This window comes from Ambystoma mexicanum, chromosome 7p (assembly GCF_040938575.1).
Source record: "Ambystoma mexicanum isolate Mex_15411 chromosome 7p, UKY_AmexF1_1, whole genome shotgun sequence".
In the NCBI taxonomy this organism is placed as follows: domain Eukaryota; kingdom Metazoa; phylum Chordata; class Amphibia; order Caudata; family Ambystomatidae; genus Ambystoma; species Ambystoma mexicanum.
Genome location: NC_090939.1, coordinates 298,056,812 through 298,073,580, shown reverse-complemented (window position 1 = coordinate 298,073,580; position 16,769 = coordinate 298,056,812). Strand labels below are relative to the sequence as shown.

The following is a 16,769-nucleotide window of genomic DNA, read 5'->3' as shown; positions in this document are numbered from 1 at the left end:
GGAGGAGCGGGCGAACAGGAAGAGAACAAAGGACGCCGTCCGCGTCTGTGCAGAGGAAGCAGAACTGCCAGCGTGTGCAAGAAAGCACCTGGAGTGCGAGCAGGACTTGCTGAGGCCGGCCCTCCTGCATTAGAAGCAGAAAGGAAGAAGCAGGAACCGCAGGAGAGGAACGCAGAGGACCGGTGAGTGTCAGGGAAAGTCACCCAATGTCGGGGCGCTCCTAGTGGGAAGCGTACATGTAACGAAGGGCCGTATGAATCCCGAAAATGCATGAAACCAGGAAACAAAGCTAAATAATGCCTATTATACCAACCTGAATGAAACCTTGCACATTGAATATCGAATTGAATGAAAGCTTGCATAATTAATACTGAAATGAATGAAAACTCTACACAAAGATAAATTACACATGTCGAATACCGAACTTTATGGGCAAAGCAAATAGCTGATGAAAGTCAAAAGGGAAAGTGCCCATGTGAAAGCAACTTACAGAAAACAGTGCAAGTGTGAAAGAGTGCCACAGAAAGGTGGGGCATGAACAAAACCACCACAAAGTGAACTCTATGAATGGATACAGTGCAGCAAGGCCAACGACTGGCAAGCAGTGTGTGACATGTTAGCCAGAAGAGTGTAAAACTGCAAATAAAGCCAAGGGGTAGACAATGATAAACTAAGTGAATGTGAAACTGTACACAGGACAAGTACAGAAGAACCTGTGTGGGCTGAAGAACCTAGGGTTCCTGGTTGCACAACCTGTGATGGGTGGACCGTGTGGTCTGACAACTGCGTCTAGACCAGTGAGCCCTAAATTGTGAAAGCTAAAGACATTGTGGAGCACTGCAAGTGAACTGGTGATGCAATCCAGAAGGAGGGTCAAATTGACCTACAGTTGTGTTGAACTTTGAAGGATAGGAACACATAGTCAGTTGCTACGTTTAAGTCTTGGGGAAGGGAACCCTGAGACCTAATGAACTGCAATGCTGCCTTGAGGACAGAGCCTCAAGACCCCTTTTCTTCTTTAACTGTGGTGCCTGAAACTTGGGGAAGGGAACCCCGAGGATTATGTGGAACTATATTGCCTTATACTTGGGAAAGGTAATCTTGAGACATTTGTGGAACTTTCTTGAACATGGGGAAGGGGAGCTGAAAAGGATGAAGAGGCTCAGAACTTTGTGTTGATCACCATTTCTTTCATTATTGACGGCTTTCATCGTTTAGCTTTAGTTGTGAGGGCAAGGATAGGTTTTGGACACAAACAGACTTAAGTTGACCTTTCTAACTCAGACTTTCATTAGTTTCATTCACGCCTCCGGGTTTAATAGTTGCACTATATAAATAAAATAAAGTGAAGGTAGGGAAATCCCACCTTATCATAGGGCAAGATAGGCCTTCTAACATCCTGAGATTTGCTTTAATAAACAATTTTGTTTTGAACTGTGAATCTGTTGTCTGTGTCTTGCTTCTTGATGCCTTCACAGGTGATACAAAAGTATCCCCACTGCACTGCATTGTAAGATACTGTGTGCAATGTTGAAAGCTACAAAAGAGACCGCTAGGGGGCATGGCCCAAGATGGCTGCCTGAGCTGGGAGCTCATCACCCCACCGAACATAAACATTTATTAAGAGGCTGAAACCCCTGGAAATGTCCCTCGGGAGGGCAGCGCTGTGACAGGAAAGGCGCGGAGCAGCAGTATATTAACTCTGGAGAGAGAACCCGCACTCCCAGTTTGAAGATAGGAGAGCTGCAGCCGTAGGACCCAACGTGCAGAAGGATGGAGAAGCAAGATAACGGTCCTCCGGAGGCGGGAAGAAGTGCATCAGAGGACGTGCCTGACCCCATAGGGAGAAAGCACTAGGCAGCGGTCAGCCAAGAGGCAGCAGGGACACTGGGTGAATTTGCACAGGAGCAGAGCTGCAGAACGGCAGGTTTTCAGACACCACATGATGCTGCATTGGCTCTCCCCGGAGGAATTAGGCTCCCTGCATAGAGTGGCCGGACACGGGCGACAAGAGGCCGTGGAAAAGATAGGAGCCCCGAGACAACAGATCGGCAGGCGCAAGGTGAGGAGGCATGAGCACCCCCCCCCCCCCCCAACTGGGAAACACCATACTAAACTGGAAGAACGGGGGAAGGAAGCCCCTAGGCGCACAATGGAGGGGCCAGGGAAGAGGAGCCCTTAAGCTGTAAATGGACCTTTGGAGGGAGTGGGGATAAAGAACAGACCAGGAGAGAAGAACAAGGCCTCCAGCACGGGCTGAATCAACCAAGAGTGCAGGGAAGCGACAAAGCACACAGACAACAAGTGGATCCCCTGCGGTGCTATCCAAGGGAGGTAGGCACTATGTGTGAAGCGGCTAGACACAGAAGGCAGGACACCACGGAGGGGTGAAGGGGCCCAGGAACAAGGAGACCGGCAGATACAAGGCTAGGAGGTGTAGGGTCAGGTCTCTGTACTGTGGAAAGCGGTAGAAGGCGGCCCGTGGGAACTTGACAGAGAGGCCAGGAGCGCAGAGCCCCAATTCACAAACGGATCACCAGAAGGACTGCCCCGGGGAGAGTAAAAAGGACGTGCTGGGAGGGGAAGAGGAGAGACCCCAGCCCGAGTTGAGTCAACCAGACGGCATAGCAAAGGGAGGTGCCCTGGAGAGACCCATTGGCAGCAGTGGCGAATATAAAGGAGAGGGAGCACACAACAGCTGGGAACGCCCTGACAGGAGGCCCCGAGTGGAGGAAGAACTGCGAGTGCCCCTGAGAGAGACAGCGGGAGGAAGGTGGTAGCATAAGGTACCCAGCGAGGAATGAGCTCGCCTGTGCAGGAGACGGCCTCCGAGAAGGCAATATAGCCATCAGAGCAGCAAGCCCGCGAATATACAAGTACAGAAGGGAAATGGTGACAGAAGTTATGGAGGCCCTAAAGCAGGGCATGCAGACCATCCTGCTGGAACTTAAAGCATTCAGGACAGACCTCCCTGGGAGCCATCGTGGACAGGGTCTCAACAGTGGAGGATCGGGTGGAGACCCTGGAGAACAATCAAAGGTCGGCAGATATATCCGATGTGGCCATGGAAATGAGGGCCAAGGAAATGGAGCGCAGAGAGAGGCCAGGGCCAAGATCGATGATGGGGAAAACAAGGAGAGACGGAACAACTTGTGGATATGGGGGCTCCCGAGTACAGACACTGAATCTCCAAGAGATTTGGAACTAATGCTGACACTCTTGATAAGACAACTGCTCGGAGGAAAGAGGGAAAGGAAGATTCGCTTCGATAGGTTCCACAGAGGAACCAGGTCAGTGGGAGGACCGAGCTCAGTGGGGGAGAAGTGTCACTACTACAGTGACAAAGAGGAGATTCTGCGGAAAGCCAGGGAAGTGGGAGAAATAGAATGGGAAGGAGCCTCTGTGTCCATCTTTCAGGACCTATCATCATACACCTTGGAGCAGAGGAGGAAATGTAGACCCCTCACCCGATGGCTTTGTGAAGGAGGAGTAAGGTACAATTGGCAGTTCCCCTTCGTGCTGTCTTTCGACTACGACGGGGAACACTACACAGGCCCGCTTCTACAAGAGTTTAAAAAATGGAGGCAGCAGCAAAACCATGAAGGCCAACGTAAGCTGTGGGAGCATTTTAATAGTGCCTTTGCTCAACCGAAAGGCCACAAAAGAGACAGAGGCGCGAGGAAGTCCAAGAAACCACCATCATCGCAGCCCAAGGGACACGGATGAAGTGTAGGGAGCTGCCCGCCAGTTGGTGTATTTCTTTGAGTAAGGGAAGTGAAGGGGTGGGGGGGGGGCATGTTATGATAAAATGTTTTGTTCATGTTTTGGCGGGGTGGGGAACCCCACACCATCCTGGTAGCCAGGAAATGTTCGGGGGTGTCAGGGAGGCTGGGTTCCAGACCCAAGTCGGGCTTGTTTCTTATAGACCATCAGTGGGAGAAGTTCACAGTTGGGGAGGGTTGGGAGAAGCAAGGGGCAGGGCGGAGGGATGACACGCAACATATGTCAAAAGGCTCGGACCATAGCTTATTTGGGGAAGGAATGGTGACAGGTACGGAATTCACCAGACAAGGCTATGGCTAAATGGAACGTAGCTACACTAAACGTAAAATGGCTTAATTGCCTGAATAAGAGGTATCTTACAGACAATGCAATTCGTAACTCCAATCTTGCAGTGTTATTTCTTCAAGAGACTAACTATCGCAAGGGGCAGGAGAGGGCTCTAAGGGGACCAGAGGTAGGGCAAATGTACTGGGCCTTGCAAGCAGCGTCAAAGAAGGAGGGAGTAGGTATAGTGTGGGCAAAGGTGCAAGTTAAGAGGGGCATTGGGGCCAGATTCATTGCAGTTAAGGGTAAATTGGAGGGAGAAATGGTCACCCTAGCCTCGATTTATGCGCTGAATGCGAATCAAGTGGAATTCTTAAGAAAGGTGTTTGCAGTGCTTGAGGATTTGGAGGAAGGAGCTACAATTGTGGGGGGACACTTTAATATGATCCTGGACCCAAGACGAGACTGGTGGCCTGCCCATGGAGACAGGGGAAGAATGAGGGATAGGGCCCACAAAGATTTCACACAGTTGCTGCAAGACTATTTCTGGGCAGATACATGGAGAATAAACCATCCACAGCCAGGAGGGTACACCTTTTTCTCCCCACTGCACCAAACATACACCAGAATCGATCTCTTGCTGAAACCACAAGAGCAGAGGGACCCAACCACTCACCCTAAGGTTGAGACAGTAACATGGTCAGACCATGAGATGGCTGTGGAACATAGGAAGATACAGGGGAACACCCAGGTGTCGTTGCAATGACAGTCTCTTGCAAGACCCCGACTTCAAGGAATTCATGAAGAGAGAAATTTGCTGCTTTTTCGATACAAATAACGGTGAAACACTTATGAAACGTGTGGGAGGCGGCGAACGCCACTTTCAGGTGCCTCTTAATAGCGGAAGGGGCACAGAAGAAGAGGAAAAGGGAGCTGATAGAACAGTGTCTAAGGGGAGAACTACGGAGCATGCAGACCCACCTAACAAGCCCGGGGACTGACAGGGAGGGGCTCTTAAGGGATATGAGGGACAAGAGACAGGAGTTGCACCAGCTCTTGATAGGTGAGGTACTCAAGCGGCTATGATACGCAAAGCAAAGATACTACGAGAAGAGAGACCAAGTTGGACACTACTGGCAAATAGGATACGAGAGGCGAAGGTGGAGAGGAAGATCGACCGAATCAGGGATGGGAGAGGATAGATTCATACATCAAGGGACAACATACAGGAATGCTTTGTAGAATACAATGAGAACCTTTACGCATGACCTCATAGTGAGGGTATTGCGAAGGTGCGGAAGTACTTGGATCGTCTCCCTATAACCAACTGTCAGGAGAGGAGAGGTCGGTTTTAGAGAGCAATATCTCACCAAAGGAGGTAGGCAGGTGATAGCTGAGCTTAAGTCGGGCAAAGCCCCGGGTGAAGATGGATACACCTGAGATTTTTATAAATAGTTTCAGGAGCTCCTGGCCGTACCCCAAGCCCAAGTATTTAACACCATCGAGGGACCAGGAAACATACCACCCACATTCCTCAAGGGACTGATAGCGGTCATCCCCAAACTAAGAAAGAACAGGACGCAATGCTCCTCTTATTGGCCCATCTCATTATTAAACACGGACGCCAAAATATTCTCGAGAATCCTGGCATCCAGACTGGAAGCATAACTCCCCAAGCGGGATTTGTCCGTAACAGGTAAGAGTCGGACAACATGAGGAAAACATTACATGTCATAACGGCGCCTGAGGTGCGACGTAAAGGGGCCCCAATTCAGGCACTCAAGGCAGAGAAGGCCTTCGATTGAGTTAGCTGGGCCTTCATGACGGGGGACTTGGATAAAATTGCCATGGAAAACAAATGGATGGGCTGGATCTACTCTTCAGCCAGGGTAAGAATAGTAGTTAATGGGGGGCTGTCAAGGGGCCTCGGACTGGAAAGGGGTACTAGACAGGGATGCCCCCTGTCACCTCTGCTCTATGCTCTGGTCATGGAACCTTGGGTGCTGGCAGTACGGGGGGGGCAACAGTATTACAGGGGTACAAATTGGGACAATGAGCTATAAAATGAGCCTGTTCGCCGACGACACCTTGCTCTATATTACGATCCAACGAGTGTTGCTCCCGTCTCCTGCAGACATTGGAGGAGTACGGAGCATTATCAGGATTTAAAATAAATATAGATAAATCAGTGGTGTTTCCGCTGGGGAGTGAAGCCAGGACGTAAAGGTGTATGTCAGACATTTAGGCCTACAGATGCAGCAGAAGGGGTTCCGATATCTAGGGATTAACGTTCCAAGGGACACCGGGGACCTCTTCGCAGAAAACTCTCATGTGACAAGTTTATGTTCCTTTTCCAAATGCTCCCAACCATAGTACGAACCTCGTACTTTAGGATGGTGCTTAGAGCCCTACTGCACTTTTTCTGGGCAGGAGCAAGGCCAAGGGTGGCTTATAGCACACTACTCCTATCGCAGAAGGGTGGGGGTGTTGGATTTGCCCGGATATCGATGCATACTATAAGGCAGTGCAATTGCGAATAATGGTGGATCACCTGGACCCGGGAACGCGAAAGTATTTGCGCCAGTGACATTGGGCGAGTGGATGTGGATCCCACAAAAAGGGATTACTCGAACGAGTGTTGAAGCACCCCGTACTGGAGGTGTTCTGGGCAATATGGAAGGTAATGCCACGCGCTGGCTATCATCAAGGCCTTCCCCGCTTAGCTACATTTGGGCCCCCCCCACCCCCAAGAGACTGAATAGCCAACCCGGGCAGTTTCAATCCTGGTACGAGGCAGGCCTGACCAGGGCGGGGCGGATGTGGGCAGACGGGGAGCATCTACCCTTGGAGCATTTGTAGGAATGTCTACAGGGTTGCAAGTTCTCTATATTCCGTTACCTACATCTCAAAGGGGTGCGGATGAAACACAGGTGGGGAAATAACCTGAGGCGGGAGCTTACGACATTTGAGAAAACACTGCTGCAAAGTACTGATACTAAGAGGTGCATTGCTTGGTTATATGATGAACTGAGGGGTTGTGAGGTGAGAGGGATACTACCGGTGCCAATCAGATGGGCGGCGGACATCGGTAGGGACATCTCGGATAGACTATGGGCCAGGATATGTAGAGCATTGAAGGGGTCCACAGTATCACCAGAATACATGGTGCAGGCGATAAAACGCATTCACCGCTGGCATTATGCTCTAAACACTAGCGAAAATGTACCCAGGGGCGCAGTCAAGATGTTGGAAGTGTAGACAGCCGCAAAGTACAGACTATCATATGTGGTGGGAGTGTCCCTGTATCCAGCAATACTGGCAATCAGTTCTGGCATGGCCTGAGAGGGTGGATGGGAGGCGAAGGGAAATGTCCTCCCTGAGGTTACTGTTTAAAGTAGAGGAAGAAGATGAAAATGAAGGGGAGGGGGAGGGACATGATACATACCTTGATGGTGGCTGCAAGAAGCTGCATAGCCCAGGGATGGAAGAGACGTGGAGCCCCCATGAAAAAGGAATGGGTTGCGAAAGCCTGTGCCCCATACGACATTGAGTATTTGATGCATATGTTGGATAAGACAAAGACGAACATTGAGGGGGGTTTGCTTTTGTTTTTTGAGAGGTATGGACATTAAGGTGCTTCGAGAGAGCCACAATGATGAACTATCTGTTTGACGAGAGGGACGAGTCAAAAATTGACTTGTAAAAGGAAGTGTGTGGGGGTGGGAGGGCATTTATAAATCAAAATTATTTGATGTACCACTAAAGGTTCGGTAGCAGTGTGGCTACAAGTTAAAATGTGTTACATACATTTCAATAAAAACTTAATTTGGAAAAAAAAGTTACAAAAAACAAAATAAAAAAGGAAACAGTTCCTCAGTACCGATAGTCTAAAGTCTGATCAGTTTCCCCATAACCAATGAGCAAAAGGCAGGGAAAGGGAAGCTTAAGGCTTTACTTCCTTTCAAAAAGTCAGAACAGGTTAAAAAATAAAGCAGAATTATTGTGAGGCCATAGAAATTATGGAGGGAAAGTTGCCAAAAGAGAAATCTTTCCTAACACTCCTGGCGTTGATTGCTTCTTTGGATGTGTACTGATTCATTCCTCTATTTCGCGCACTTTTGCAGTCTGGGTTAGGTCCTTGTGAACTTTGTGTTTTCTTTTTTTCCATTTGTGTAGATAACACGTTACTTATCTACGGACCTCAATCTACTACACCAAAACCACCTTCGTAGGTTTCTCAACCTCTTCCTACCCATCAGAAACTAGTCTGGAAAGGGACAGGTTGGTTGGAGGGAGCCCACAATTGTTGTTCAGATAACCTCACTGTACTTTTCTGTTGCAGTTTAGGGTGAACATTCTAGTGGTGCTCCCCCTCCCTTCCGTTCAACTACTCTAGGACCAGGTATCTGTTTCAGTGGTGCTGGGGTGGTCAGAAGGAAGGTTTGTGAGCCAGCTGGGCATCATACCGAATCCATAACAACTTCACTGTAAGATGTGTGCACCTTTAAAAATACAAGAAATTAACTAAGGGAGACATTGTCTCCCAGTACTGATAGTTTTATGGACTGAGCAGTTTCCCCATAAAAATGAGTGCAAGGGAAGTAAAGCTGAAGGCTTTATCAACTTCCAAAAAGTCATGTCAGCACTGAAAACACAGCCAAAAAAAGGGTATGCCTTCCAAAGAAGTCTATGGGAGGAAGCATACAAAGGAAGTCTTTCCTAACATTGGCCCTGGTGGAGAACTTTAAACCACTTCTGACATCTAGATGATGCAGGATCATCTTAACCTCATTCGAGAGGACCTGGAGCTTGCTCACTCTTCTCACCTATGACTGCAAACAAAAACAGTGTTTTCCAAGTGAGGAGTTTAATTTCCCATGTAGTCATGAGTTCCAAGGACTTGTGGATTAGAGTTTGTACCACTGTTTTCATGTGCCACAAAGGGAAATGTGTTTTCACCAGTGGGAACAGATTCAACAGTCTTTCAAAATTATGTTTCACCAATGGATTCCGAAAAGAAACATTCTGGCTCAGAATTGCTGTATGCTCTGATCGTAGCATGCCAGGTCTTACAGGACTCCACCTTAAAGCTCAAGTTAAAGTGCGATGTGAGACAGAATGAGCATAACACCCCTGCTCTAGCGACTAGCGCTGCAATCATTACATCTTGCACTCCAGTATTATCAAAGGCCTCCTAGTAGCTTGCAAGATCTTGAGGTAGTCTGACAAACACAGATGCCAACAGACCACAGTTTCAGACAGCAGGCTACGGAAACGTACATATACTGCGTCTTTATAATGCCGACTGCACATTTACTGTGCTGTCGGTATTATAAAGAAATTCCGTCTCCCATTACTGCGACCAAGCGGAGCAGGGGGTTGTGGGGTGTCCCCTGCTCCCATTGGTCGCTGTGATGGGTTGCAGGGGTGTCCGCTGAGGTAAGCAGGGGACAAGAAAGAAAAGAAAAAAGAAAAAAAGATAAAGGACCCTGCGGCATCAGCGCAGAGCCACGTGGGAGGATCTGACGCCGGAGGGATAGTGGGGAGTCGGCAGCGCACACAGAAGTGTGCCGCCGTTGTTAGGGAGAATTCTCATAAATGGTTGATTTCCCTTACCTACTGAGTCCCACAGCAGCTTTTCTGGATTTCTAGACTGTATTTAGTCACTTTAAACCACAGACCCAGTACACCCCATCTTCCATGGAGTATTGGAAAGGGTTAGTTCTTATCCCTTTTTGTCTGTGCCTCTTGGGGCATTGTTTCGCTCCTTTTACACTAAGACTTGGCTGGTGGCAGTGGTATCTACCCTAACTTTTCTACCGCGATTATCTTACATAATGTAATGTTTTAGGCTATTATATTAGCCTTAAACATAAACCCACCTGACCAAATACATTTTATTTTGGCTCCAGCCGGGTTTATTCGCCATTTCTTTTTGTTAAAAGTCTTTCTCTTGTTTTACTCTGCGCGCCAAACCAGGTTTGGTCCCTTTGTTCATCGCTTTTTCGTGGGCTTCCATGCAGAAGCCCTCCTTTAAGCGCCTGAGAGTCTGGGTAGGCAGGATGTAAGGGAGGGGTTTTAGGACCCGTGCCATGGGTTCCCTTGGTAACCCAAGTTGCACTAATGTCTGATTGGTTAAGGAGACTGGCCTTGCCAGGCCAGCCACCCTGCTGTGTGATTGACAGCCAGGCTGTATGAATGGGGGAAAACTGCATAAAAAGCATGTCTCTGGGACTGGAAGAGCAGAGTCGCCACTGGAATGAAAGAACCAACAAGGAACTGGAAGAAGAGGACCCCTACAACGACTGAACCGCCCAGTGAATGCTTGCTGCAGGTCCGAATCTCCAGAATCCGATGACAGAGAAGATCCTCCAGGAAACCTCTTCCCTTGAGCTTGTGGGCCCAACCAGTTCACCCAAACAGCAAGCCAGCACCCCTCCTCTGGTCGAATTCGCTGTATAGAGCTACAGTGGGCCGGATAGCCAGGAAGGTCGGACACTGCTCGGGTTTTAAGGAGCGCACCTTTAATTCGTTGCGTTGCTCTGCTGCTGGTTTCTTCCCTGGGTAGTGCAGGACCCTCCAGTCTTCCTACTTCTGATCAGTCCGACAGTCGCTTCAGGAACCGTGAGCCTGCAGGAACTTCGGTCTCAGCTACAGCTCCCTCTCCGTTTTAAGGTACTGTGCAAATCCGGTTGTGCGTTTCATTCAGCCGCAGTGAAAGTGTTTGAAATCTTTCTCCAATCCGAGGGCTTGTCTTTCTCTTCTCTTTGAACTAACTTTTCTACCAACCAACCTCGTCCAGAAACCGTGCCACGAACTTTACCGCAAACTACCCTGACCTGTATTATCTTGAGCAAAAGACTTTTGAACCATTGACTTTGGCCCTAACTAAGCCATTTCCATCTGATTTTATCATCGTAGTCTCTCTTGTCGGCTTGCCCCGAGTACTTACCGGTTGGTGTGGATCCATTTCTGTTAACTTTTGTCTTTCCCTCCCTTTTAATTTGCTGGAGGGCCATTTTGCTCCCACTTCATTTTGTGAGCTTAACTTGTTTGGAATTTAAGGGAAGTTGTGTGGTGTATTAAGAGAGTGATTTCTTAGACTGCTTATAATAGTGTAATGTTACCTTAATTGTGTGTGGTGTTCCCAAAGGGTACTGCCTATAATTCTGCCTAACAGCCGTAAAGGTAAGTGGGGGCAGGAGCGGGTAGGGCAATGCGGGCTGGGGCATGCAGGCAAAAGTGATCTATTTGATCACTGCACCGCACCATAATTGAAGTCGACACTTTAATCAGCAGAATTACGGGCGGCGCAGTGATCACATAGATCCCAGGCTACCACATGGAGAGCCCAGTTTTGGTAGCACTAATAGTTTGCAATCTATCTGGTAATCTAGGCATTTTACCAATTGAGTACAAGCTATCTAGATAATATGGTGAAAACCTCTCCCTCTCTATTACCATCCACAATGGCTCGGGACCATTAGTATCCGTAAAGTAATTGAAACATTTTCAGCAAGAAGCCTTTACAATAAGTTTCTAATATCGGAAACCATGATATGCTTTGGAATTTTTGTAATTTTCCCAGCACCCCACAGGAATCTCTGAAGAGATTTGTCAATACGCTTAAGCATACGCTTGGGGAGGTTCAGTGGAAGAGATTGGATAACATGTAATACTTTGGGAAGAAGCAACATCTTAATAGCATTTACCTTTGCCCAGACACTTACGGTTACTCGTTCCCATTTTCGAACATCCTGTTGAAGCACCTCAATTAACTTATTAATATTAAACTCAACAACCTTTGCTTCTCACACAATGTTCACAAACACCAGGATGGGACTATTCCCTTTCCCTGGCCTTTCCCAGGCTCTTTGCAATGCCAAGAGAATGACTCCTTTCACAATATTCAACACCAGGGGGAATGACGCCCTTCCCATGGCCCCTCTCAGGCTTTTTTTGTGTCAAGCCCGACCCACAAACTTGTGTTGGGTACTCCCTTGTCTGAGGAAGATGTACCTTGGAGGAAGACCCTTTCCTTTTTCCGGGTTTACCCTATACCTAGTTTACTATCCTGCCACGTATAGGCCTTTTCCCACTTCTTCCTCCTCCTTTTCTTTGGGTGCCATACCCTCTTAGTAGCGTCCCAAATTATTGTTTTCTCTCTTGGGGTCCCAGACCCCCTTAATATTTCTCCATAAACTCTTAAACAGTTTCTCGTATGGGTGTGGGTCCCAGACATGCCTTTCCTGCTTGGTTTTGGTGATAGACTTGGTTCACTCTCCTGCCAAGTATTATTGTGCTGCTCAGAAGTATAACAGAGATCCTTTCCCTCTGTCAGGGTCCCAGACACTATGTTCTCGGCTTCTCGCTCTCCCCTCTGGGCATTTCACCACCTTCTCGGGCCCCAGCACCTTCCCGGCAACCTGCATACCTTTTCTTGTAGTCTGCGATGGTTCCGGTTAATCCTTGATGCCTGTGGTCAGCTGCGGGGCTCCCGACTCGCATGGTCCTTCCAAGGTCTGTGGCAGCTCCGCAACAATAATTCTCCTCCTGGTAGCTCAGCTCTTCCATCCCATGCCTCCCGATTCTCAGAAATGCCAGTAGCTTCCCTTTCCTGGCTCTGCTGGAGCAGTGGTATTGGCTTGGCCACTGCGATGAGAGAGATGACTCCCGTTGCACTCTTCTGTAGCAGTGGTATTGGCTTGGCCAATGCGATGAGGGAGATGATCCTGAGGTACTCTGCTTGAGCAATGGTATGGGTTTGGCCACTGCTGCTTGGGCAGTGGTATGGGTTTGGCCACTGTGACGAAGGAGATGATCCTGAGGTACTCTGCTTGAGCATGGGCATGGGCATGGGCTTGACCACTGCTACGAGTGAGATGACTCCTGATGCACTCAGAGTGACCTGGGTGCCTTCCCAGACCCCACCCGGTCTTCCCATCATTCCCGTTACCTGTAGTGCCTTGGGTGCATGGGTCCGATACTTCGTGGGGTCCTTTCTTCCACCTCCTCCTCGCTTCCTGCGTGGCTCCACGACACACTCGAGATCTCGGCGTCGTTTCAGGCTCAAGGTCTTGGCATCGTTTCTGGGCCCAGCGGTCCACCTTCCAGTAGTCATGCCACCACAAAGTGAGTCTGCTCCCTGCCGGCTCTCAGGACACTCTGGCAACATCCTACCTTTTCTCACTTGCTCCCAGAGCGATGCGACTGCTCCAGCTGCAGCATTCTGACTTTGAACAGCCTGGGTATACTCCTGCCTTCCACATCTCCTTTGTCCGTTCTCGCTTTCCTGTTTATACTGTTGACACCGCCCTCACGTAACGTCAACACCATCTATGAAAGTGTTTTTGGCACTCTTCATGCCTCCAGTTAACCACCTCGTTACCGTACTTGGCAGGTTCTTGTATTGTTTATTTATAAAGCGCCTATACACAGGCAAGTGTTTTCAAAGCGCTCAATTATGGCGACTCCATATGCCTCTCACGTTCTTCGTTTCAGTAGTTACTGGTCAGTCATGGGTTTACAGTAGCACATGGTTCTACTATCCAGCGTGGATGAAAAGGGTGACCATGCGGGTAAGGGTTTTTGTGCTGTGGTAGTGGTATGGAGGGTTTTTCCGAGGTGAACGGTTGTATCCCCAGGAGGCGAGTCTCTCCATATGAGGTCGTCCTGCATATTACCCATCTTAACGGGACAATTGTATAGGACCTCACATCCCTAATCGTATATATTTAATTGCAGGTTAACTATAAAAAGGTGCGTCTTTTAAAGCATAACCCCGTTTGGTCTTGTGGCTAAGTACCAAGCCTTTGAGACCCAGAGACCCATGTTCCAATTGCAGTTGCGTAATTCTTTTTGTATATGCATATGCCAGTTTGGCGCGAGGGAGAATTCAGCACAGCTTCTAAATGTCAGAAGCTGCAACTAAATCCCCCTTGTACTGAATGAGTATGCCAAAAGGGGCCTGCATGAAAGGCTGGTGTCAAAACAGGGTGTACCGATCTCACCTCCCTGGTGCTGGAGGTAAATGCTGATTTCCTACTTATTTTTAAGTTTTGCGGCTCGTGTACTCTTTTGGTGGCATGTTACTTCTTTTACCTGAAGGCTTCTAAAAATAAAGATTTTCAATTCTTTTTTTCTTTTTTTTTTTAAGCTCCTTGTTTTCAGATGAATTTTCTGGGAAAAAATTGTTAATCCTGCCATTGCTTTTACCCATGTTCGATATTGCTGTATAACTTTGTATTTGCGCCAACATTTATCGAACAAAGTGTGTCTACAACGATTACATTACATAGAACTTAATTAGCTGTGTAGACATTTAGAAGATTACAAAAATGAAAAGTGCCCTACCTGCACAGAAAGAGACTCGCGCAGCATCTTCCATTCCTGGTCACTTGGGATAATGTTACCCATAAATGATTCTACTAGATGAATAGACAGTTGGCCCCCTTCCAGCATCTTTTTTAACAAGTCAGTGACAGCCGAGAGCAAAACATGGAGGCTGTAATGAAAAAAACATCCATTCTAATTTGTGGTATAGATTATTCACAAATACAGCACATTGTTACCATCATCACAGCTTCTCTAAAACATTTCAACCATGATTATTTCTACAACAAATAAAGTATTCTAGTAGCAAATGATTACATCTTTCTATCTGATGTATCAATTCAGATAAAAAACAAAACAAAATGGACAGTTGGTCGTTAAAAGCTCTTTTATGCAATGAGGGATAAAAAAGAAAAACAAGATGTTATAAGGGGCTCATTTTCGTTAGGGGAGTAACTTAAGAACATGCGTAAAAGACTTCCATAAGGCCTTTATGCATGTTTCTTGCCCCCATTCTCAATCATTTGTATGGCGCAGAGGAGGGGCAGAATGCAGCTTATATTTCCGCCGCCTTTCTTCCTCTCTGCCATTTGCACCATGTGAGAAACCTGAGGGCACCCTCATATCTACTTCCATAGGATCCCCATCTCAGGTGGCCAGGGAAAGGCCATCGCTCTTGGATCGGACCCTGGGGGTGGAGAAGCAAGGGAGGATCACCTGGGTGGAGGGTCATTGGGGAGAGGACATGCCTGAGGGAGACGTGGTACTTCTCCTTCCCATTTCATAATGAACCCATAGTCCCAGAAGCCTTTGTGGGATGTTGTTACCCCATTTCCTCTGGTCAGGATAACATCAGGAGGAATTATAAATCTCGGAGACGCAGAAGGAGAGTGAGAGAGACGAAAGGTGCCGGCAGGAGAGACATGGTATCCCCTTTCCCTATTAATTACCAACCCAACCCTTCCCCATCCTTTATGGGCTACTGCAAGACCTCTCCCCTCATTTCCGAACTTCAGGAATAACGAGGATCAAGATCTTGCCCAAAAGTGGTAAGATAATCTAACAAGAAATTGCGGCTATGAAGAGTCTAGAAAGCACCAAACAATAGTATTATAGTAAAATGTATTCGATATTGAAGGATTATGAGGATAAACTGAAATTAAAGAAATATCCCAAATATTTTAGAGATGACCCTCATTATGAGAATGATGCGTAGATTTCAAGCGAAATATGGGAAAAAACACACTGTTGTCCACACCAGGCAGCTTTGATGTAGAGTCAGAAGGAGAGGAAACGTTAGTGTCTGTAGCAGACACTACGACTAATGTAAGTAGACCTCAAGCAGCAAATTGTGCCAGAAAAGGTTTCATGGAAAAAATTAGAACGTACAAAAGAGCAAACCAACAGGTAATTACAAAACACGTTTCATTCAGGTCAAAGTGTAAGTAGTTCTTGGTAATGTATGTATTTAGGGACAATCTATGGCAATTTACTAATTGAGAAGAACAAGTTACTTTCTTACCTGGTAACGTTCTTTCGATGAGATGTTCTGACGACGTATTCCACATCTATGACAGATAATCACCACAGCTGTGCTGCTTTGGAAAATTCCTGCGTCGATACGCTGCTACGCTGTCCTCGAGGGCCTCCGTCGAGCCGACATCACCGGATGTTATAGGTAGGACGCACGACGCCCATAGCCTCAGTTGTAGTTTTTTCCCAGAACGTGTGGCACCAATCTTATGCCAGTATGACTACAGAAAGCCTTGCGGAAACGTAAGCTGCAATCGCATAAGAAATTCTGTAGAGAGGCAGGCTGGGAGGGTTCAATGTGGAATACGTCGTCGTGTCAAATGAGAAATTATATCATGCCTCCTATCGCAATAAATATATGTATATTGGCCTACGCCAAGCTGCTTATAAGTCGCTTGCGAAGAATTCTGTGTTGCAAGGTACTGACCTTAAAACCAATGTAAGCCGCCATTTTAGGTCAAATCGCCATTTTAGGTTAGCTTTGTAAAGTCACCCTGTGAGTTAAAATGGTGGACAATGTCATTCCGAAATACAACATGGCTGTCTTGACCTCTGTATGTAGCTAATATGTGACTTGCCTGCAGGCCACTTGGTGAGGTCGTGAACTGAGACCTTGTCCTTCGTTGACCTGTGTGTAAAGGATTACTCGTGCAATGAAACTAATCCACGAGCATATGTCAAGAACAATGTATTCAAATACTGAACGTAGAACACTTGTTTAAATACATTGTATTAATGTTTGAGAAGACCTGCATGGGAAATCCCAAAATACACAGTTGCCGTATAGGCTTGTTGATATATGTATTAAAAGCAAACCAGTTACATGTGGATGTGCGAAACTCGGCATAAACCCTAGA

General features: G+C 47.4%; 1 protein-coding gene across 1 annotated transcript in view; it reads right to left on the bottom strand.

Annotated features, from left to right (window-relative positions):
- The window catches only part of LTN1 (listerin E3 ubiquitin protein ligase 1), a 1,629,727-nt gene that overhangs the window by 1,039,792 nt on the left and 573,166 nt on the right, over positions 1 to 16,769 (bottom strand). The window contains exon 15 of the mRNA XM_069636371.1: positions 14,401 to 14,551. Coding sequence (XP_069492472.1) covers positions 14,401 to 14,551 — 151 coding nt within the window. The remainder of the gene's footprint in view (positions 1 to 14,400; positions 14,552 to 16,769) is intronic.